Source organism: Caenorhabditis briggsae, assembly GCF_000004555.2.
Source record: "Caenorhabditis briggsae complete genome, chrIII, whole genome shotgun sequence".
In the NCBI taxonomy this organism is placed as follows: domain Eukaryota; kingdom Metazoa; phylum Nematoda; class Chromadorea; order Rhabditida; family Rhabditidae; genus Caenorhabditis; species Caenorhabditis briggsae.
In genome coordinates this window covers 1393560-1415888 of record NC_013490.2, presented here as the reverse complement: position 1 = coordinate 1415888, position 22329 = coordinate 1393560, and the positions used below count along the sequence as shown (strand labels likewise).

At 37.2% G+C, this 22329-nt stretch overlaps 4 protein-coding genes across 4 annotated transcripts; 2 read left to right on the top strand and 2 right to left on the bottom strand.

Moving 5' to 3' along the window:
* Window positions 1-624: 624 nt before the first annotated feature.
* On the top strand, window positions 625-6068 carry CBG15744 (the record flags this gene model as incomplete). Its single annotated transcript, XM_002640810.1, has 11 exons — window positions 625-696; window positions 823-947; window positions 1209-1288; window positions 1779-1915; window positions 2066-2196; window positions 2258-2366; window positions 2704-2839; window positions 3364-3667; window positions 4467-4812; window positions 4865-5052; window positions 5975-6068. The coding sequence occupies 11 exons, from the start codon at window positions 625-627 to the stop codon at window positions 6066-6068; spliced, it is 1722 nt and encodes a 573-aa protein (XP_002640856.1).
* Window positions 6069-6185: 117 nt separating this feature from the next.
* CBG15743 lies at window positions 6186-8840 on the bottom strand (the record flags this gene model as incomplete). Its single annotated transcript, XM_002640809.2, has 5 exons — window positions 6186-6317; window positions 6746-6883; window positions 6954-7142; window positions 7243-7428; window positions 8661-8840. 5 exons carry the CDS (start codon window positions 8838-8840, stop codon window positions 6186-6188), a joined length of 825 nt encoding a protein of 274 aa, XP_002640855.2.
* Window positions 8841-10258: 1418 nt separating this feature from the next.
* Window positions 10259-13646, bottom strand: CBG15742 (the record flags this gene model as incomplete). The annotated part of the gene is made up of 5 exons (XM_045243390.1): window positions 10259-10336; window positions 10395-10423; window positions 10774-11014; window positions 11369-11413; window positions 13644-13646. 5 exons carry the CDS (start codon window positions 13644-13646, stop codon window positions 10259-10261), a joined length of 396 nt encoding a protein of 131 aa, XP_045095786.1.
* Window positions 13647-16779: 3133 nt separating this feature from the next.
* Window positions 16780-22061, top strand: Cbr-agmo-1 (the record flags this gene model as incomplete). The annotated part of the gene is made up of 9 exons (XM_002640807.1): window positions 16780-16847; window positions 17176-17403; window positions 17984-18135; window positions 18537-18736; window positions 18852-18977; window positions 19782-19967; window positions 20183-20478; window positions 21675-21834; window positions 21936-22061. The coding sequence occupies 9 exons, from the start codon at window positions 16780-16782 to the stop codon at window positions 22059-22061; spliced, it is 1542 nt and encodes a 513-aa protein (XP_002640853.1).
* Window positions 22062-22329: the final 268 nt, after the last annotated feature.

The following is a 22329-nucleotide window of genomic DNA, read 5'->3' as shown; positions in this document are numbered from 1 at the left end:
GCTTAAAATGAGTCCAAATTGGCCTTAAATTCACCAGAATTAAGGCTGAGCAATCCCAAAAAATTCCAGTAATTTTTGGTCAATTTTGGCTCGATTTTCTACAACTTTATACCATTTTTGAGCTCATTTGTCGATTTGCGGATCGAAAAACCCATTTTTTGGCTGAAAATAGCATCAAAATCCATAAAAAAATGACCCAAAATGGTTCAAATTGGCTCCAAAACTGCCTAAATTAAAGCTCTAGTGCATTTTGGTCAATTTTGGCTCATTTCTGAGCCATTTTTGGGTCTTTTTAGAGCAATTTCAATTCATTCTTGAGTTATTTTAGGCCATTTTTGAGCTATTTTTTGCGGGTTTTGAGCTATTTTAAGCCATTTTTGTGCTATTTTAAGCTATTTATTTTAACCCACTTTTGAGCTATTTTAAAGCTATTTTAGAGCTTTTTTGATCAATTTCAAGGCGTTTTTGTGCCATTTTGACCACCTGACACCAATTTTTTTGGGGTCAATGCTATTACACTTTAGATACCTGCTGCAACTGCAAGGGACCCGTGAAACGGCGCTCAAACGTCGGATCAGCACCGAGTCGAAACAGCGAATTCGCGTTGGCCAGCATTTCCAGAAAATGCTGAAATTTTGGCTTCTGGTGGCCAGTTTTTTGGCGATTGGAGCGGAAACGAGGAGTATTGAGAGAGCGGTAAGATTTTAGGAGTTTCTAGACCCGAAAATCGCTGTTTTAGAGGGTTTGTAGCTTGAAAAACACAAATTTTGGCCTCTAAAACCCTTAAAAACCTCCTAAAATCGAATAAAAACCACTTTTCAGTATACCGTATGCCAGCAAACCGATGGAAAACTGTATTCTTACAAGGAAGGAAGGGTTTCCGATGGGGATTTGTGTGGAAAACGTCTCGCGACGGCTTATTTCCATGATGAAGTCAACCAAACGGGGTAAGTACATAATGATTCAGGGCGGGAATTGTTTGTTTAGGGGGGAATATTGATTTTTGGGGAAAATTACTGAAAAATGGCATTAGCAAGCGGAATTTCAGATTTTTAAGCGACAATTCGGCGTTTCCAGATGATTTTAACTCTGGAAATCGATTTTTTGGAAATTCAGAAAATAAATAAATTTTCCAAAAAAAAAAATTTTTTCGAAACAAATTTTTTTCCAGTTTATTTCAGTAAATTCTAGAACTTTTGAATTTTCAGATGGGCATTCCTTGAAGTCGACGTCATCAGCCCGAAAACTCCGCATTATTTGCAAGGATACGCCGCTGGATTCGCTGAAGGTGATTTTTACAGGGGAAAATCGTTGAAAATCGGGAAAATAATGAGATTTCATGCCAAAATTCAATATTTTCAAGCTTTTACAGCCTAGAAATCATGAGAAAAAAAGCCTAAAAATGCAATTTTCACTATTTTTTGATTTTTTCGAAATTTCATAACTTTGCGGGACATTCTTCGACTATTTAAGGATTTCCAGGTGAATTTCAGGTGAAAATAGAAAAAAAACTGAAAAAAAAATCGGAAAAAACACTGAAAATCAAGTTTTCAGACCAATTTTCTGTTGAGTTGACTCAAAAAAATTGCCGATTTTTCGTGTAGATTTACGGTAAACAAAGCGTACAAGCGGGATAGCGGAGTGTCGTTGCGAAATCGTTTTGGAGGGAAACCTAAGAAATTCAAATTAATTAGTATAAAAAAAATGAGATTTTGAGCATAAAAACATGAAAAAAAAAGCGACGAAAAACAGAAAAAAACCGGAAAATCAAAATTCAGGTCGTGTGACTCGTGATATGATCGACTTGCACATCATTAACACCGTCAATGGGTACTGCGACGGCGCGAAACACTTTTGTGATGAGCTCGGCGAGTTTATGGTCGACAATTTGAAGTGGATGGAGATGGAAATCAAGGTGAACATGGAAATTTGAGGAGAAAAAACCTTAAAATTGCAAATTTTGAGGTCAAAAACCACAAAAATCCGTTAAAAATAACGTATTTTTTCCTCCAAATGGGTTACAGCCGAACAATTATGAAAATGTCTTAAAATCTGGAATTTTCAGCAAAATCCAGAAGACGAATACTGGCAACAGGTTAATCTAACCCTCAATCAACTTTTTGGCCTGATTCACGGCTATGAAAATCAGCTAGGAGCCCCGATTAACTTCAAAGAAATCGCTGTGCATCCGATTTTGTAAGTTTCGCGGACATCGGGACATCTGGACCCACAGACACACAAAATTCTGAATTTTCAGCATGATTCAAATTGCTGGAGACCTTGAGGACCTCGCCTTGAAGTTTAAAAAACCGGAAAACCCCAAGAAAGTGTTTTCGGGACCGGGACATTGCTCAGCACTGGTCAAGGTAGGGGTACCTATAGTGTTTAAAGGCGCATAACTCAAAAAGTACGGTAGCTAGAAAAAAGTAAAAAACTACAAAAATGTAGCTTATAAAATTTGCAACATTTTTGTAGTTAAAAACTTTTTAGTTGCATGTTTGGTTTTTGAGTTATGCGCCTTTAAAATTAAAAATAAATCCCTCAACTTGTTTGAGCATAAAATCACTCTAACTCAGCTTATATTTTAGGTAGCTTTATGATTTTACCACCAATATACTGGAAATTTTATGTTATTCATTTTGATATTAGTTTTATACTAATGTACGTCTCAGTTGTTGAGATACAACTAATTTAGTATTCCAGCTCCTTCCCAACAACGAAGACATCCTCTTCTCACACGTCACCTGGTCTTCCTATGGTACCATGTTGAGAATCAACAAGAAATACAGCTTCAAAACCGGAGATCCAGGACAGGTCTACTCGTTTTCCAGTTATCCAGGTAACACTGTAGCTGTCTGCGTCTCTAACCTGGGAGCTTGGGTGGCGCGAGCACGCACAATAGGAGAGGTTACCTTTAAAGGCGCATAACTCAAGACCCATGAAAGATAGATTGATTTTGTAAATTGTTAAATTGTAGAAAATTCAATTCGCTACATTTCTGTAGTTGACAGCTTTTTGGTAGATACCGTAGTTTTTGAGATATGCGCCTTTAAAATTTGGCGACCCAACATGGGGGCGGTGGCGTAAGGGGCGCTAAGTAGGCCAACTTTAAAGGCGCATAACTCACTAACAAAGTGAGTTATTAGAAAGTGGTAAACTACAAAGTTGTTAACCATTTTAAGAGCTTCTTGTTCCATTTTACAGATATTTGTTAGCTTTCTTAGTTTTGGAGATCTGCGCTTTTAAATTTGCCTTCTTTTCCAGAGGGGTCGCCTAATTTTAAAGACGCATATCTCAAAAACTAAAATAGTTATTTTAATTTTGTAAAAAATGAAAAAATACATGAATTTCCTTCTATTCTAGCTTCTATCACTTCCACTGACGACTTCATTCTGACATCTGCAAAATTGGCAATTCTGGAAACCACCATTGGAAACTACAATGAGAAATCGCTCGACCTGATCACCCCAAATACCGTACTCACTTGGATTCGCGCTGAGATTGCTCATCGTACATCATCATCTGGATTGCAATGGGCTGAAGCATTCGGAAGACATAATAGTGGAACTTATAATAATGAATGGGTTGTGGTGGATTATAAGCAATTCCATAGAGGAAAACCAGTTCAACCGGAGACTGGAATTATTCATGTTGTCGAGCAGATGCCGTGAGTTTTGGTTGTATTGAGTAGATAGAGCTTGAAATTTGGCGTATTTTGTTAGTTGATAGTTTTTTAATAGATACTGTAGTTTTGGAGTTATACGCCTTTAAAATTGGCGCGCGCTCTACAGAGGAGGAGCAACTTTAAAGGCGCATATCTCAAAAACTACGGTATCTATTAAATATAATAAAATAGTGAAATGTGTTAAATTTTATAAGCTACATTTTTCAGAGTAACAAAATTTCAGTAGCTACCGTAGTTCTCAAGATATGCGCCTTTAAAGTTAGAGACTACCCGGCGCCTTCCTCTCTTTTCGCCACTGAAAGGGGTGTCGGTTATCTTTAAAGGCGCATATCTTGAGAACTAGGCTAGATGTTTGAATTTCGTAAAATCAAAAGGGAAGATAATAAAATTTTAAACATCTTAATGGTTATTTAGTTTTTGCCAGCTACTGTAGCGTTTGTGCTATGCGTCTTTAAATTTGGCGCGCGCCCGAAAAAAGAGGAGCAGGGCGCGACACCTTTAAAGGTGCATATCTCAAAAACTAGTTTAGCTATTTCAATTTTGTAAATTGCAAGATAAAATTAATGAAAATTAATACATTTTTCTAGCTTACTAGTTTCCGCTAGCTACAGTAGTTTTTGAGTTATGCGCCTTTAAAGTTATGCGCCTTTAAAGTTAAACTACAAAATCTATTAAAAATTGCACAATTAACAAAATACGTCAAATTTTAAGAGCTACAATTCTCTAGTTAAACTTACTCATCTATCTCTCTTCCTCTTTCCGCTAAACTCAATTTTTGTAGAGGACACATTGTGCACTCGGACAAAACCGCCCATCTATTCCGCACAACTTATTGGCCAGGATATAATCAACCATACTACAAACAAATTATCAGATTATCAGATACTGATAAGATGGTAGAGAAGTATGGCGACTGGTACAGTTATGATAAGACCCCAAGAGCCCTAATCTTTGCAAGAGATCACAAAAATGTGCATGATATGGAATCAATGATAGCGCTAATGAGATCCAATAACTATACGAAGGATCCACTATCCAAATGTGACTGTAATCCACCGTATTCTGCTGAAAATGCTATTGCCTGCAGATCAGACTTGAATCCCGTGAATGGAACGTATCCATTTAAGGTTGGCTAGAACCCTTAGGAGTTTGAAAATCTCAAAATTCCAAAATTTCTAGTCCCTTGGCTTCCGTGACCATGGAGCTATCGATGTGAAGGTCACCAACTCCAAACTCATCCAAGACCTTCAATTCACAGCTGTCTCTGGTCCACCGGGTGGTGTCACCAAGGATGTTCCGATTTTCGACTGGAGAACTAGCTCGTTGACAGACAAGGTTCCACATTTTGGACAGCCTGATAAGTGGAAGTGGGTTTTTCAGAAAAAGCATACAAGATAGAGAATTTTTGTAAATTGGCAAAATGTAGAGCATAAAATTTTACACATTTTGTTAGAAAACAGCTTCTTGATAGGTACTGTAGTTTCTGAGTTATGCGTCTTTAAAGTTGGACTACCCTGCGCCCCTGTCCTCCCGCACCCCGCGCCCTCAACTTTAAAAGCGCATAGCTCAAAAACTACAGTAGCTAGAAAAATTTTAAAAATATGGAAAGATAGGAAATTTTATGCTAAGCAATTTTGTTGTAAACATATTTATAGTGGCTTTTTTCGTTTTTGAGATATGCGACTTTAAATTTGGGTTACTCGGCGCCCCTCCTACAGAGGCGTGTGAGGGGCGCAGAGGCAGTCGACTTTAAAGGCGCATAACTCGAGAACTAAACAAAATATTAAAACTTTGTAAACTGTAAAATGTAGAGTATGAAATTCTGCACATTTTTCAACTTACAATTTTTGCCTACCTACTGTAGTTTTTGAGATATACCTCCACCCCTTGCACGCTCAAGGAAGAGATGCAGGAGCGCCGACTTATAGGCGCATATCTCAAGAACTACTGTAGTTATCAAAAGTTTGTAAATTGGATAATGTAGAGCGTAAAGTTCTACACATGTTTCAAATTTAATACATTTTTCTAGGTACCGTACTTTTTGAGTTATGCGCCTTTAAAGATGGCGCGCCTTTCACCCCTTCCGGTGGGCACGAACAAGGGGTGACCGCTAACTTTAAAGGCGCATATCTCAAAAACTACTGTAGCTACTAAAAATTTGTCAACTACAAAATTATGTAAAATTTCAAGCTCTAAATTTTCGTAGTTGACCATTTTTCAAAATCTTTTTTAGTTTTCGAGATATACGGTATATATCATGTACCCTCATTTTTTAACCCTATTTTTCAGCTTCGCACCAGTGACCTACAAATGGAGAAGAAGCTTCTTGGAAGATCTTCGTGACAAGATTTACAAGGATTTGAAGACTTCGGAAGATTTTTAGACATTCTGATTTATCGATTTTTTATTCATTTTGATAAAATAAAGTAATTTTTCATTCTAAAACATCCTTGAAAATACAAAAAAAAGATTGTCAATAGAGCGAATTTGCTTTTTTTCATCAATTATTATGTTTGGATCCTATCACTGATAACAAAAACGCCACTGTATCATGAACGACTTCGGGTGCCGTGATTTGGCATCGTGCCAAGTGGCTACGTACCTCTTCGGGTAGATGGGCGACTGGAAATGTCTGCAAATCGGAATTTCAAGGTTTTTAAACATGGAATTTGAATTCTACGACTTCTAATTAGTCGGAAACGGATTTTCCTGAGAGAAAATTTGTCAAAGTCCAAAAGGGCGCACTTACTGACCACCTGGGGTCAGAAAGTGCGCTCTATTGAGAAAAAGACGAGTTTATACTCATTTCAGAAAGTTTTCAACGTTAAATTCGAATTCTACGACCTCAATTTAGTTGGAAAACAAGTTTTCCCCGTGAAAATCTATCTAAATCCAATAGGGCGCACTTACTGACCACCTGGGGTCAGCAAGTGCGCTCTATTGAAAAACTCATAAAATCGATGAAAACCAGGCTTGTTTATACTCATCTTGAAGCTCTTTTCATGCTGAATTCAACTTCAAAGTTCAAATTCAAAAAAAGACAAAATTCAAAAAAGTTACCGCCAATTTTTCCAAGTCTTGAGGGCTAAAAGAGCCCATTGCTTTGCTGAGAGCCGCATCAGGGGTGCTTGAGGATAGTGCAGTGGTCAGGGAGGTCTTAGCAGAGGTTAAGACGGCTAAGTCCACTGGATTGAGTTGCTGGAACAAGATAATTTTGAAAATTAAAAAAAAAAAATTAATTTTTTAAATTTTCAAAGTTAAGACTTACATGAAATTTATAAACAAAAAATGTCTGCTCTGCTAGTGTATCATTCAAATTCTCCATCATATTTAATTGGTCCTTTTCCGTAGTGGTCAATTGGCCTTTGACCCGATCGATAATTTCAATCGATCGATCGAATTGATGGAATAGATCACCCACTCCTTTTTGTTGAGCTTCATCACAGAAATAGGCAGTCTGCAAGTGCGCTCTATTGATAAATACGCTTAAATTGGTATTAGAGCGCGTTTAATGGCGTTTAGGGTCAGAAAGTGTGCTACAATGAGAATAAACTGACCCGCTCACAAACATAGGCTCTCAATCGATCGATTCTCATGGAATCGATAAATCGATTGATTTTTGTGGAAATTTGTGGGTCGAACGAGGCGGCTAGACGGATTCTGGAGAGACAAGAAGCGGCGGAAGGGGATGGATGATGTGATTCTGGGGGTATTTCGTAGTTCGGGTGGTGTTGGTGGTCCATCTGGAATTTCTTCATTGCTTAAAATTGCGTAAAACCTTCAAAAATTCATTTTTTTCTAGCGTTTTTACAGTTTTTTGGGCGATTTTCAGAAAAATGCACTTCTGGCTCAGTGGGATTTTCGATAACAATCTGACGACTCAGGTTCGATTTCTCTCGGTGCCAAATCTTTTTTATTTTTGTGGATACAATTTTGAGGCTATTCCTGAACATTCTAGTGCTGAAATTTCGGGGGAAAACTAGAATGTTCAAAAATCTCAATTTTTGAAATTTTTCGAAAAAAAATTTAATTTCTCAAAATTGGTTGAAAATATGATTTCTAGGAGAAAAAAAAGTTTCGAAATTGATAAAAACAGTTTCCACTTCTATAAACCCCCTTTTTACAGTGTTTCTGAGCGTTTTTCAGAAAATTGCACTTTTGGCTCAGTGGGATTTTCCACATCTCCCACTACCAATCTGACGACCCGGGTTCGATTCCACCTGGTGGCCAATCTTTTTTGCTAGTTTTTTGAGCATTTTCAAAGCGTTGCTTAGACATTCTAGATGTCAAAAATAGAAATTTTCAAAAAATCTGAATTTTTGAAACATATTTGAAAAATTTTTTTTTTTCAAAATTTGTTAAAAATATGATTTCTAGAACAAAAAACCTTGAAAAATATGCTAAAAATAGTATCGAATCTTGAAAATTTCATTTTTCCAGTATTTTCGAGCATTTTCCCGAAAATTGCACTTTTGGCTCAGTGGGATTTTCCACATCTCCCACTACCAACCTGATGACCCGGGTTCGGTTCCTCTTGATAGCAAACTTTTTTATTTTAATTTAAACCATTTCAGACTATTCTAGAACATTCTAGAGCTGGAATTTCGAAAATCTGGAGTTTTTAGAAAAACTAAAGTTTAAAAAAATTTTTAAATTTTTTAAATCAAAATTCCAGCTCTAGAATTCTCTAGAAAAGTCTAAAAATGATCCATACAAAAATAAAAAAAGGTTTGGCACTGAGTGGAATCGAACCCGGATCGTCAGATTGGTAGTGGAAAATCCCACTGCGCCATGTTTGCAATTTTTCGAAAAAACGCTAAAAACGCCGGGAAATTGATTTTTAGGTAGTTTTTATAAGATTTTAAGCTGATTAAGGGACTCTGGAAGTCAATTTCAGCCAAAGAACATTGAAAAATCAGTGTTTCTGCTCCGAAAAACCATTTTTAAGGATATTTCGACCATAAAGAGATTTTACCTGATAAGATTCCGATGGTGGTGGGCCTGTGGGGTACCCCATCTGACTTCCCACATCATCATGAAAATTCTGAATCTCCTGATGATAATCTCCATGGTACTGGGGTATCTGGTGGTGATGGTAAGTACAGTACCTCCAAGGAAAAAGAAGAATCAAGTACAGTAATCCTTGACAATTCATTATTTTCAGTGGGAATTCGAACTATGCATCATTATTCTGTGTATATTTTTCTGACACCGAAAAAAAAGCGGAAAAACATATGATTCTTGAATCCGGATTTAGGCTCCGCCCCCTTTGACTCCCGCCGGGAGGGAAAAGGGGGAATAGTGATTGATGAAGTGTGACGATTTGCCGTGGAAATTATTCTGGTACGGCATTGCCAAAAAAGGAGAATTGGATGTACATAAAAATATATGAAAAAGGAACATATAGGGAGAAATTGGGTTACAAAATGATTTATGGGTTTTTTGAAAGCGAAATCTATATTTCTGGGGAAAAAATGGCTAATTTTAGCAGAAAAACGCCTAAAAACAGCTTAAACTAACTTTTAGAATATCTTAAACACCTCAAAATCCCATTAAAACCTCCTAAAAACCACTTTCCCAGCGTTTTTTGAAGTTTTTACAAAATTTGCAAAAGTGGCGCAGTGGGATTTTCCACTACCAATCTGACGACCCGGGTTCGATTCCTCTCGGTGGAAAGACTTTTTGATTTTTGTGTAGACCATTTTAGACTAATTTTAAGCATTCTAGAGCTGGAATTTCGGGAATTTTGGAAAATCTGAAATTTTCAGAAAAAAAAATAATTTTTTCAAAAAATTTCTTTTTCGATTTTTGCTTCAAATCCATCTGAAATTCTCTGAAAATGCTTGAAAAACGAAGCAAAAACGTTTGCCATCGAGAGGAATCGAACCCGGGTTGTCAGATTGGTAGCGGAAAATGCGGAAAATCCCACTGCACCATGTTTGCAATTTTTCGGAAAACGCTTAAAAACACTGGAAAATGAAATTTTTCCGGGTTTTAAACAGTTTTTATTATTTTTTGCAAGATTTTATGTCCTAGAAATCATATATTTCCCACTAATTTTGAAAACTTAATTTTTGTGAAAAATTTTCGAAATTTGGATTTTTTTGAAATATTCAAAATTTGATTTCTAGTATATTTGGGACGGTCTGAAAATGCTCGAAAAACGAAGCAAAAAATATTTGCCACCGAGAGGAGTCGAACCCGGGTCGTCAGATTGGTAGCGACCAATGTAGAAAATCCCACTGCGCCATTTGTGCATTTTCGCGAAAATCGCTCAGAAACACTGGAAAATGGAATTTTTTGGAAAGATTTTAAATACCGTAATCTTCTCATTCCTTCTGGGAAGTTTTTTCTCCCTTCTTCACATATGGGGCACCCGGATGGACCCATAAAAAGGGGCGGAGCTTTCAAAAAAAAAAGGGGTGGGGTTTCCGATAAGCCGATGAAAAATGATTTTTAAAAAATCCAAAATTAACAAAAAAAGATCTTGAAAATCTCATTTATTCTCTCAATTTTCAAAAAAAAAACAATACAATTCTACAAGTAGATTTTTTCTTCGCCATTATTTTTTGTCTACATCAACTGATCATCCGTGTAGAATGGCTCGGTGTGCTCACGATTGATCTCCAAATCGGGCATTTCTTCGGGAATCTGGAAATTTGAATTTGGCGCCAAAACATTTTCAAAAAGAAGTTTAAAAATCGCTTACATTCGAGATAGTGTCATCGTCGCGAGTCTCTGGAAAAATAATTGGGTTAGACAACTTTAAAGGCGCATAGCTCAAAACCTAGGAGAGCTATCAATAAATTGTTGACTACAAAAATGTAAAACATTAAGTTTTATATATTTTCGTAGTTTACAAAATTTGAGTGGCTACCGTTGTTTTTGAGATATGCGTCTTTAAAGTTGGTGCGCCCTCCACCCCTTTCTTGTGCGCGCCACCTCAAGGGGTAGAGCGCGCGCAAAGGCGCAAATCTCAAAAACTATGGTAGATATCAAAGTTTTGAAAAAGCAACAAAATGTGTAAAATTTTATGTTCTACATTTTGCATTTAACTAATTCTAGCTGGATACAGTATTTCAACCTACTTCTCGCTCTTTTCTTCGTCAACCGATTCTCCCTCGGGAAGCTCTTCTTCTTTTTATTTCCCTTCTTCTCCGACGTCTTCTCCATAATAACGTTATTATTTTTACAATTTGGATTTGGACCATTTTGCTGGGGATTTGGCTGTGGCTGAGCAATCATTTGTTGTCCGTTCTGAGCGGGTAGTGGTTGATCACGGCACTGCTTATCGGGATCTTTACGGCCGCTTGAGTCGATTGCGTCTTCCTGAAATCTAGGCCTTTTGGAAATGATCTAGTTATAAAAATGAAAAAAACGCAAAATTTCCTATATTTCACTAGTTGGAAATTTTTTGAGAGCTAGCTTGGTTTTTGAGGTATGCGCCTTTAAAGTTAGCAGCCCCCTGCGTCAAAGAAGGAGGGCGCCGGGGTAGGCTAACTTTAAAGGAGCATATCTCAAAAACTATGTTAGTTATAAAAAAGTTAATAACTAAGAAATTATTTAAAACAAAATTTCCTGTATTTCTATATTTTCAAAATTTTGCTAGCTACCGTAGTTTTGGAGATATGCTCCTTTAAAGTTAACCTACCCCTAACTGCACTCTCCCATCGAGGGGTGAACACAGAAGAGGAGGACGCCGGGTAGGCCAACTTTAAAGGCGCATATCTCAAAAACCAAAACAGCCACAAAAATTTTATTCACCATAAAGTTGTTTAGAATAGCATTTCCAACAATTTCATATTTTTTATGTTTTCCTGACTCCCGTAGTTTTAGAGATGTGTGCCTTTGAAGTTTGCCGCCCCCTCCCTTTCTCATCCCGCGCCCACCCTCCGGGAGGAGCGGAACAGGTAAGGTAGACCAACTTTAAAGGCGCATACCTCAAAAAGCAAGTTAGCCACTAAAATTTTGTCAACTGCAAGATTGCTCAGCATAAAATTTCCAACACTTTCATATTTTCAAAATTTTTCTAGTCACTGTAGTTTTCGAGATACGCGCTTTTGAAGTTAGCCGACACCTTACCGCGCTAAGGGCTACCGTAGTTCTCACCTTGCTGCTAGTTTTTTTTCTTCGACAAAAGCACATTATTTTAGTCAGACTGTCGTTTGCCCAATGCTTAAAAAAATGGCGAGATTTTTGGTAAAATTAAAATGTTTCTAGAGGAGTTGGATTTTTGGGATTTTTTCTTGAAAATTTGAAAACACGTTTCTGGACCATCCAATTTTCTGACCATCCAAACATCAAAAACATAACTTTCTCCCCTCTATTAAATCCCATTTTCTCCCCTCTCTCCAGTACTTTGACCTTAATCCGTCCGTTTTCCCTCACTTTTTTCCTTCTTCTTCAGAATTCCTCACAGAAGACGTTCCAATTTTCGCCTCATAAATTCCTCACCAATCCATCACTTTCCTGTACCTTTAAAAAGTAATAACCGTATCCCCCCCCCCCCCCACACCAATGGTTCTGGTTAATAGGAAAAAGAGAAAATGTCGGGATATATATTCCCCCTCTTGGAACAAGTTTTATCTCTCCTTCTCTTCTTTTTCTCTGCGTCTCTTGTTTTTTCTTTATCTCTAGAATAATTCTTTGTCTTCTGATAATTGCCTTTCATCGCGAGATATCCCCCCCCCCCCCTATCATTTTCCTTGTTTTCTCTTATAGTTGATTTTTTCCAATGGTTGATTCTTAAAGTTTAAAGGCACATAGCTCAAAAACCACAATAGTTGTCAAAATTTTGTAAACATGAATTTGCTCAGTATAAAATTTCCACCATTTTGGTATGTTTAGAATTTTACTAGCTACCGTAGTTACTGAGTTATGCGCCTTTAAAGTTGGCGCGGCTCCCCACTGCGGAATGGAAGTGGGCGTCGGGGAGAGCATCTTTAAAGGCGCATATCTCAAAAACCAGAATAGCTACGGCACTTTTGTCAGTTACAAAATTGTTCAATTTGAAATTGCAAACATTTTTGCTTTTTTTTAAATTTTTCTAGCTACCGTAGTTACTGAGATATGCGCCTTTAAAGTTGGCGCGGCTCCCCACTGTGGCAAAGGAAGAGGGTGTCGGGGGAGAGCATCTTTAAAGGCGTATATCTCAAAAACCACAGTATCTACTGAATTTTTGTAAACTAGAAGAATATAGAGCAAAAAATTTCACACGTTTTAGTAGTTTGAAACTTTTTAATAACTTTCGTGGTTATGGAGATGTGCGCCTTTAAAGTTAGCATTGTCTGCGCGCCGTCCTATCTCTCACTCCCATGGGAGGCGGTGGCAAGGAGGAGAGGCGCAGAGGAGCTAGATTTTAAAGGCGCATATCTCAAAAACTAGCAAAGCTATCAAAAACGTTTAACTAGTAAAATGTGCAAAATTTCATGTTCTACATTTTCCATTTTTAAAATCGCGGGTATCTCAATTTTAGGGTTAGTTAGAATCCCTCCAAGTTTAGATATCTAAAGAAGCAACCGCTATTCTTGTTTCTGGATTGTTTTGTTGGCGTCATCTTCTTCTTTTGCGCGGGCATGTGTGTCTAAATGGCACGTTCCGCAATTTCTATTGTGTGTTAATTGTGGACAAGGAGATTTGTCGGAGAGGATTTGAAGGTGTAACATTTTGGATTCATTTTAGAAGCTATTCATTTACCGTAAACACTCCTTGAGAAGGTCATCCCTTTAAGCTTAAATATCTCAATTTTTATAAAAGATATGAAAAAGGTGTCAACTGATAAAATGTTGGTGATGTTATCACAAACATTTTATTAGTTGACAGATTTTTGCTATCTCTTACAGTAATTGAGATAATTGAGCTCAAAGGAAAGTATAGGGTAGTCTTCTAATAGAGTGTACACGGTAGATTTTCGAATTTTTAAAATTTTCTAGCAATCAAAAGCTATCAAATTTTATACCATTTTGTAGAGCTGGTTGAGTTCTATATTTTGGTATATAGATTTTTTAAAAATACAGAATATCTAGTCAGATACGGTGCCCCAAGCGGGTACAAATAATAATCCCCATTAAACGGAGGAGAATCTGTCTGCGGCGGGGTGAAATGGTGTATTCAAGTGCACTCATCCGCAAGAATACAGCAGCATTGCAAATCCAGAGATCGTTAGCAAAATTTTCTTAGCTAACGTAGTTGTTGAGATATGCGCCTTTAAAGTTGAAGTGGTCCCTATGCAGCGGTCCTTCAGGCGCCCACCCTCCGAGGTGGAGCGGCATAGGTAGGATAGACCAACTTTAAAGGCGCATAGCTCAAAAACTGCGGTAGCTACTGAACAATGAGTAACTGCAAAATTGTTAAGCTAACTATATCCAACATTTCTAAATGCTTCACATTTCTCTAGCTAGCTTGGTTTTTGAGATATGCGCCTTTAAACATATGTCGTCTTACTGCTGGCACCTCTGTTTGTCCAGATGTCCCCTCCTTTTGAACCTGTCTGGTGCTAATGAAGTGAAAACCTCTTGTCTGAGGAACAAACCCGAATCAGGTTTTCCCTTTTTTCTCCGCTCCCCTGACAAACTGACTATTTGTGGGGTGGGGAGAGGGAGGAAAATGAAATTCGCCCCCCGCCAAATGGTTGTAGCCGATGAAAGCCGAGATTGTGATCTGACGATCTGCCATTCACACGATTCATTTAGGCGTTTTTTTTTGGGTTTTAAGAAATGCGTAGGCAATCGTTTGAAAATTTTGGCAAAAATCCCTAAATTTTTTGCTGAAAAACGGCCCGAAAAGTTTTGAAAATTGCGCTCCCCCCCCCCCATCTTTAAAGGCGCATAACTCAAAAACTACGGTAGCTGGAAAATAATTTTAAACTACGAAAAAGTGCAAAATTGAATGCCAAGAAGTTTTGGAGTTGACAACTTTTTTCTAACTACCGTAGTTTTGGAGATGTGCGCCTTTAAAGTTAAGGCCTGACCCCTCCTTTTGGGGCGCTTCTCGCCCGGATGAGCTAACTTTAAAGGCGCATATCTCAAAAACCACTGTAGTTAGTAAAAATGTCAAACTATGACAATGTATCTAAAAAGATTTCTGATAATTTACATTAGGTCTCGTGTTTCTGGCTACTGTAGTTTTTGAGATATGAGCCTTTGAAATTGACATAGCAGGTGCCCACCTCCTTCAGCGCATTGGGATGTCGTCTAACTTTAAAGGCGTACAGCTCAAAAACTACAGTAGCTATCAAAACATGGTTAATTGGAGCTCTTGAATTTGCCTTCATTTTTCTATCTTTCGAAAATCCTCTTTTTTAAAGTTATGCGCCTTTAAACTCTCCTTTCCTTCTCTCTTCGAAATCTTCAATTGTAACTTTTGAAGAGTATTTAAACTATTACAGTAACAAAACCTTTGTTACTGTAATAATACTTCTTACACTTAGGTATCCTTTATCTTCTTGAAAAATCTATATAAATCCGGTCACACTTTCTATTATATAAATTTGGATGATTATTAAATAATTCTCACAATCCTTCTGAGATCCGAAATTAGATTAATTATTCAAAAAAGTTTCCAAAATTAATGGAAGTCAGTTCAAAAACCATTAAAGTCGTTTTTAAAAAATTTCTTGAAAATCAAAAAATTTCTAAAATTCCTAGCTCAAAGACAAGATTTTTCAATTCTAGTTTTACATTGCCCGATTTTCATGCTCTTCCGAGTTTTCCCTAGGCTACAGTAACCTACCGTAAAACCTCTAATAGAACGACACCCGGATCGTCCACTTTGAGCCTATATATCTCACTTCTTTTGAAAGATATCAAAAAGTGGTTAACAAGTAAAATGTTTATCAGGATATCAGCAACATTTTATTAGTTAGCCACTTTTTGATATCTTTCACAGAAAATGAGATATATAGGCAAGTGGACGATCCGGGTGTCGTTCTATTAGAGGTTTTACGGTATTTTCAGCTCTTCTAATATTTTCCCATCTACAGTAACCGAAAAGCTACAAACACACATCAAACTTCCAACCAACCACTTATAGTCTATCTCCCCGACAGCTTCATCCATCCTTCCGAATCACAAACCACCTTAACAATCACATTCTCTTTTTCTCTAACCACTCTCTCCATATCCCATACTCTTTCGTCTAGCCTTCTGTTAGTCACTTGGACGAAGACTAGACCGGTCCATCAGAATAACACAGCTTCTGTCTGTTTCTCTCTCTCTCTCTCTCTCTCTCTCTCTCTTTCTCTCTCTTTCTCTCCTTCTCAGTCTCTTTCTCATTACGTCATTAGAAAGTTTTAATAGTGATCATGCTAACAGAAGATTCCAACGAAACATTTCCTCCTCTCTCACTCTCTTTGATTTTTGATCATTCTTCTACTGATAAAAAGTTATATACTGTAAAACCTGTAATAGAAGGGCACCCTAACTTTTAACTTTGACCTCACAAATTACTGATAAAAAGTAAGCTCAAACTTTTGAAAGTTTGAGCTGAATTATCTCGGCTCCTATAAGAGATATGGAAAATGTGTCAACTGATAAAATGTTTGTGATATTGTGATAAACATTTTATCAGTTGACAACTTTTCAAATATCTTTCACAGGAATCGAGATAAAGTGGCTCAAAGTAAAGCATTTTTCATGAATTTTGAACCGGTTTTAATGGATTTTGACCATTTTTCATGAGTTCAGAGCCATTTTCATATATTTTGGTCCATTTTTCTTAAATTTTTGATCAGTTTTCATAATTTTTAGACTAATTTTCATGAGTTTTGAGCTATTTTCCATACACTTTGAAGCAATTTTCATGATTTTTGAACTATTTTTCCAAAGATTTCAGATATTTTTTCATGATTTTTGAGCTATTTTTATAAATTTTGAAGCAATTTTAATGGATTTTTGAGCATTTTTCATGGATTCTGAACCATTTTTCATAGATTTCGGATTATTTTTCATGAATTTTGGCTCTTTTTCATCATTCTTGGACCCCTTTCATGAATTTTGGGCCATTTTTAATAGATTTTTTCTTTTTTCTCTATCTGTGTATCTGCTTATCCAGATGTCCTATTTTTTCCAGAAAATTCGCTGTAGAATGCAAAAAGGATGAACGAGACGGCATGGTTGGATCGGGTATTTTCGAATACGTCCCTGGGACATAGATTACTGGAACGGTGAGTTTTCTATCACAGATTTTGCTGAATATGGACTGAAATTCATCAAAAAATGGCTTAAAATCCATGAAAACTGGTCTAAAATCCACAAAAAATGACCCTAAATTCTTGAAAAATGAACTTAAATTCATGGAGAATGGACCAAAATCCATAAAAACTGGTTTAAAGCCATGAAAAACGGCTTTAAATTTATGAAATACAGTCCAAAATCTGAAGAAAATGGTCCAAAACTCGAAATTTAAAAAAGTTCTAGCTTCAAAATTGTCCGATTTTCATGATTTTCAACTCCAAACTCATGAAAAATGACTCAAAATTCCCGAATTTCCAGTCTAACCCTCACGAATCTTCGTCACGCTTTCTACCTAATTTCTCCCTATGAAACGACAGTGGATAAAATCGAAGACGTCCCAAATTACAATGCAGAAGTGTCCGCGTGGTGGCTGGCGTTTTTAACTGCCGAATTTGTTATCCTTTTTATATCTGGACATGAGGACCGATTCGCTTTAAATGACTCTATAACATCAATATGCGCCGGAATGCTCAGTCAGTGTTTCAAGTAAGTTTATCTAGTTTTTCTCAAAAACCACAAATGATAGGAAAATTTTGGTTAACTGGAAAAATATAGAGCTTAAAATTTTACATATTTTGTCAGTTAGCAACTTTTTGATAGGTACTGTAGTTTTTGAGATATGCGCCTTTAAAGTTGGGGTATGCTACTGCCAGAGAGCCGCTCCCGTCTCTATGTTCTCGTTCCTCGCAGTGAGAAGGGGAGGGGGCGCCACACCCCTACCCTTGAGGTGCGCAAACTTTAAAAGCACATATCTCAAAAACTAACCTACCTATTAAGATTGTGTTAACTATCAAAATGTGTAAAATGTCATGTGCTATATTTTCGTAGTTTATAAGTTTTAGTTAGCTAACTTAGTTTTTGAGTTATGCGCCTTTAAAGTAGGCAGGCACCGCACCCATGTCCTCCCTTCTCCGGAGCGCGCCAACTTCGAAAGCGCATAGCTCAAAAACTAGAATAGCAATCAAAAAACTGCCAACTAGAAAAATGTGTAAAATTTTAAGCTCTATTTACCCCAATTTTCAAATTTCAAAAATTCCACTCTTTCACTCTAAAAATAAACTTCCAGATTCGGTGGCCGCGCAGTCGCCATCTTCCTGTATGTCTTGGTATGGGATAACTGGCGGATTCTGGAACTTCCTTGGGATTCACCATGGACATGGATCCTTTGCCTGTTTTTCCAAGATTTTATGTATTATTTGGGACATCGAGCGGTGCATGGTAAGATTTTTTGGGTTTCGAAAATCTTTTAAACTTTTAATAGGCAAATAAGCTTCATTTTTGTAGTGGAAAACTTTTTGATTTTGATAGCTGGAGAGGCTAACGAGATATGCATCTTAAAAACCTCCAGGGGAACGCAGAGAAGCGAGAGCGCTCTCGTTTCTCTGCGTCTCCCTCTCGCTGTGGGCGCGCGCATCACTTCGCTATAGTACGCCAACTTTAAAGGCGCATAGCTCATAAACTACTGTAGCTAGCAAAAAACGTTTAACCAACAAAATGTGTAGAAGTTCATGCTCTATATTTTTGTAGTTAACAAAATTTTGCTAGCTGCTGTGGTTTTCAAGCTATGCGCTTTTAAAGTTGGCGCGCTATAAGCACCCTAAACTTTTAATTCTTTCCAGAAGCCGGATTTTTCTGGGGCCTTCACACAATTCACCATAGCTCTGAATACTATAATTTCTCCACTGCTCTCCGTCAGGCTGCAATTCAAGACGCCGGATTAGCTATTTACGATTGCCTACAGGCCTTTTTCATTCCACCGGCAATATTTTTGGTCCATCGTTATTTTTCAGAAATCTTTCAGTTCATTATGCATACCTCGGTGAGTGGAGATAGTCGTCTGAAAACTGGTGAGAAGCCAAAAAATCTTAAAATAGGCTGAAAATCTGGAAAAAAAGTTTTGGAAAAAAATTTGTCTGAAATTCAAACATTTTCAGCTCGTTGACACTATGGGTCCACTCGGCTTGGTTTTTAACACCCCATCTCATCACAGGGTCCATCACGGTCGAAACCCATATTGTATTGATAAGAATTACGGTGGAGTGTTTATCATTTGGGATAAGGTGAGTAGATAAAAAAATAACCAATTTTGGAATTTTCAAAATTTTTCAAAAAAATGGTTTTCGAGATTTTTTTGTCTGAAAATTACAGATAAAGCCTTTGAAGGTACTCTGAAATTTCTCGAAAAAGACCCCAGCGAGAAGGAGACGCAGAGAAACGAGAGCGCTCTCGCTTCTCTGCGTCTCCCTCTTTTCATCCTGGCCGGCAGGGCGCGCTAACTTTAAAGGCGCATAACTCAAAAACTACAGTAGTTAGGCAAAAATAGTAAATAGAAAAATGTGATTTAAAATTTCACACTCTACGTTTTACAATTTACAAAGTTTGAATATCATTTTTAGTTCTCGAGTTTTGCGCCTTTAAAGTTATTCGACTGCCTCTGCGCCCCTCTGTAGGATGGGCGCCGAGTAGTCCAAATTTAATGGCGCATATCTCGAAAACGAAAAAAGCCACTATAAATTTGTTCACAACAAAATTGCTCAACATAAAACTTTTCATCTTTCCATATTCTAAACATTTTTCTAGCTACTGTAGCTTTGGAGATACGCGCCTTCAAAGTTGGAGGCTTTTGCGCCATCTCCTCTCCTGGGCGCCCCCCCCCCAACTTTAAAGGTGCATAACTCCAAACCTACAATACATATAAAGAAACTTTCAACTAACAAAATGTGTAAAATTTCAAGTTCTACATTTTGCCAATTATTAATTTTTTCTAGCTGCTGTAGTTTTTGAGTTAAGTGCCTTTAAATATAGGGAACGCTTTGCAGGGTGCGTACCCATGTTTCTTGAATCCCGATGTATTTATTTTTCAGATGTTCAACACCTTCGAAGCAGAAAGATCTACGGACCCACCGATTTATGGGCTTATCACCAATGAAAATTCATTTAATCAAATTTATTTGCAATTTCACACATTATGGGACCTCTTTCTTTTGAAGGGATTCATGAAGGACAAAAAAGGGGAGCCACTTTTTCCAGGGATAGTTAATAAAATTAAGGTGAGTATTTTGAGCAATCTACAAAAAATTTGGAGCTTTTTATTCAAGAAATTATCCAAATCCGAGCATTTTGAGAGAAGTTAGAGGATTTTGAAATATTGAAAAAAAAATTTTTGAAAAATGTTTTTTTTTGGAAAATTTCGGAAACTTCAGAATTGCCCAATCCCTTCACTTTCAAGCTCAGTTCAGCCCAAATGTTCTAATCTTTCCTTCAGGCCATAATCTACCCACCCGGCTGGTTTCCCGGTGTCTCTGTGACTCCATTCTTCCACTGGATGTCTATGGTTGACCCCTCCCACAAGGTTCCAGAACCTTCGAAACCCGTTGTAAAATATTCTCCACCTGCCAGAATTATCGTCAAAGTTTATGTTGCTGTCTCTTTCATTCTTCTATTGGCAATTTTCTTTCATTTCGAATACGATCGAATTAATTTGAGTTATCTGGAATGTTCGGTGAAAATCGCGTATTTTGTGGTGACGATGCAATGTTTTGGAGCGTTTTTTGATATGAAGTGAGTTTTTTTATAATTTTCGAATTATCAGAATGTAGAGCAAAAAATTTAGCAAATTTTGTTAGTTGGAAATGTTTCAATAGCTATAACCGCTTTTGAGATATGCGCCTTTAAAGTTGGCACACCACCCTCCCGTCCGGTGCGTTATGCATGGGCGCATAACATAAAAACTACTGTAGCTATTCGAAAGATACAAACTACAAAAATATAGTGCATAAAATTTTACAGGTTTTCCTAGGTGAAGCTTTTCAGTAGCTATTACCGTTTTTGAGATATGCGCCTTTAAAGATTGCGTACCCTCCTACCCTACTCCCCTCGCCGCCGCCACCAGTGGGGGTCACCTAACTTTAAAGGCGCATAACTCAAAAACTACTGTAGCTAGCAGAAACTAGTAAGCTATTAAAATGTATTAATTTTCGTAAGTTTTATTTTACAATTTACAAAATTGAAATAGCTAAACTAGTTTTTGAGATATGCGCCTTCAAAGTTGTCGCGCCCTGCTCCTCTTTTTTTCGGGCGCGCGCCAAATTTAAAGACGCATAGCACAAACGCTACAGTAGCTGGCAAAAATCAATTAACTAATAAATTTTCAAAAATTTTACTATCTTCCCTCTCCATTTTACGAAATTCAAATATCTAGCCTAGTTCTCAAGATATGCGCCTTTAAAGTTGACCGACACCCCCTTTCCGTGCGGGCGCCAGACAAGTGGGCGCGACCACTTTAAAGACGCATAACTCAAATACTACGATATTTAACAAAAATTGTAAATTACAAAAAAGAGAGCACAAAATTTTACACATTTTGATAGTTAAAAGCTATTGGCTAGTTATCTCCGTTTTTGAGATATGCGCCTTTAAAGTTGGCGCCACCCTTCCGCCCGGCAAGGAAGCGATACAACGTTAAAGGCGCATAACTCACAAACTACTGTAGCTAGCAAAAATTTGTCAATCGCAAAAATGTAGAACTTTAAATTGTACACATTTTGTTATAATTCACTTTTTGATAGCTACAGTACTTTTTAAGTTAAGCGTCTTTAAAATTGGCAGCGCCACCCTTTCTCACCGGCGCGACAAATTTAAAGCCCCATATCTCAAAAACAGTGATAGCTATGAAAAATTTTTACCCAGTAAAATGTGTAAAATTTCAAGCTCTATATTTTCATATTTTCAAAACTTTTCTAGCTGTCTTTTTTCAGATGGTACGCCCGTTATATCGAAATCGCTCGTTGCTGTGGTGTCCTTGGCTACTACGCCTTCCTCATGTTCGACCATATCGGCGCAGGAACCCATCGTCTTTTTGTGATTTCTCTCCATATCATGGCTATATTGTTATGGACCACGGATATTCTAATAGAGGTAGGAATTTCTAACACTTTATGATTAAAATCAAGAGAATTGGGGGATTTTGACCTTAAAATTGCCCATTCTGGCTCAAAATAATGCTTTGGAAATTCCAGAAGTTCTCCAAATGTTGCTGCCACAAAAACAATCAATCGATAGCTCCGGAAAAATCGATAGTAGACGCCAGAGACTTGGAACGGGCCAACAACGAAATTAAGACGATCTCGAAATGTGTTGAATAATTTATTTTTTTAAATTTTCTCCCCAGGCTTTCTTTGTCATATTCTAGTCATTTCTTTAGTTTGCATAGATTATTTGATTTTTTGCTCAAAATTAAATAAATAATTTTTAAAGTTGACATCATTTTCTGCGTCTCCCCTTCCTTGGCGTGCTCAGAGGGAGCGCTTACTTTAAAAGCGCATAACTCAAAAACTACAATAGATAACAAAAAATTGTCAACTGCAAAAATGTTAAGCACAAAATTTCACACATTTTTGTAATTTTACCTTT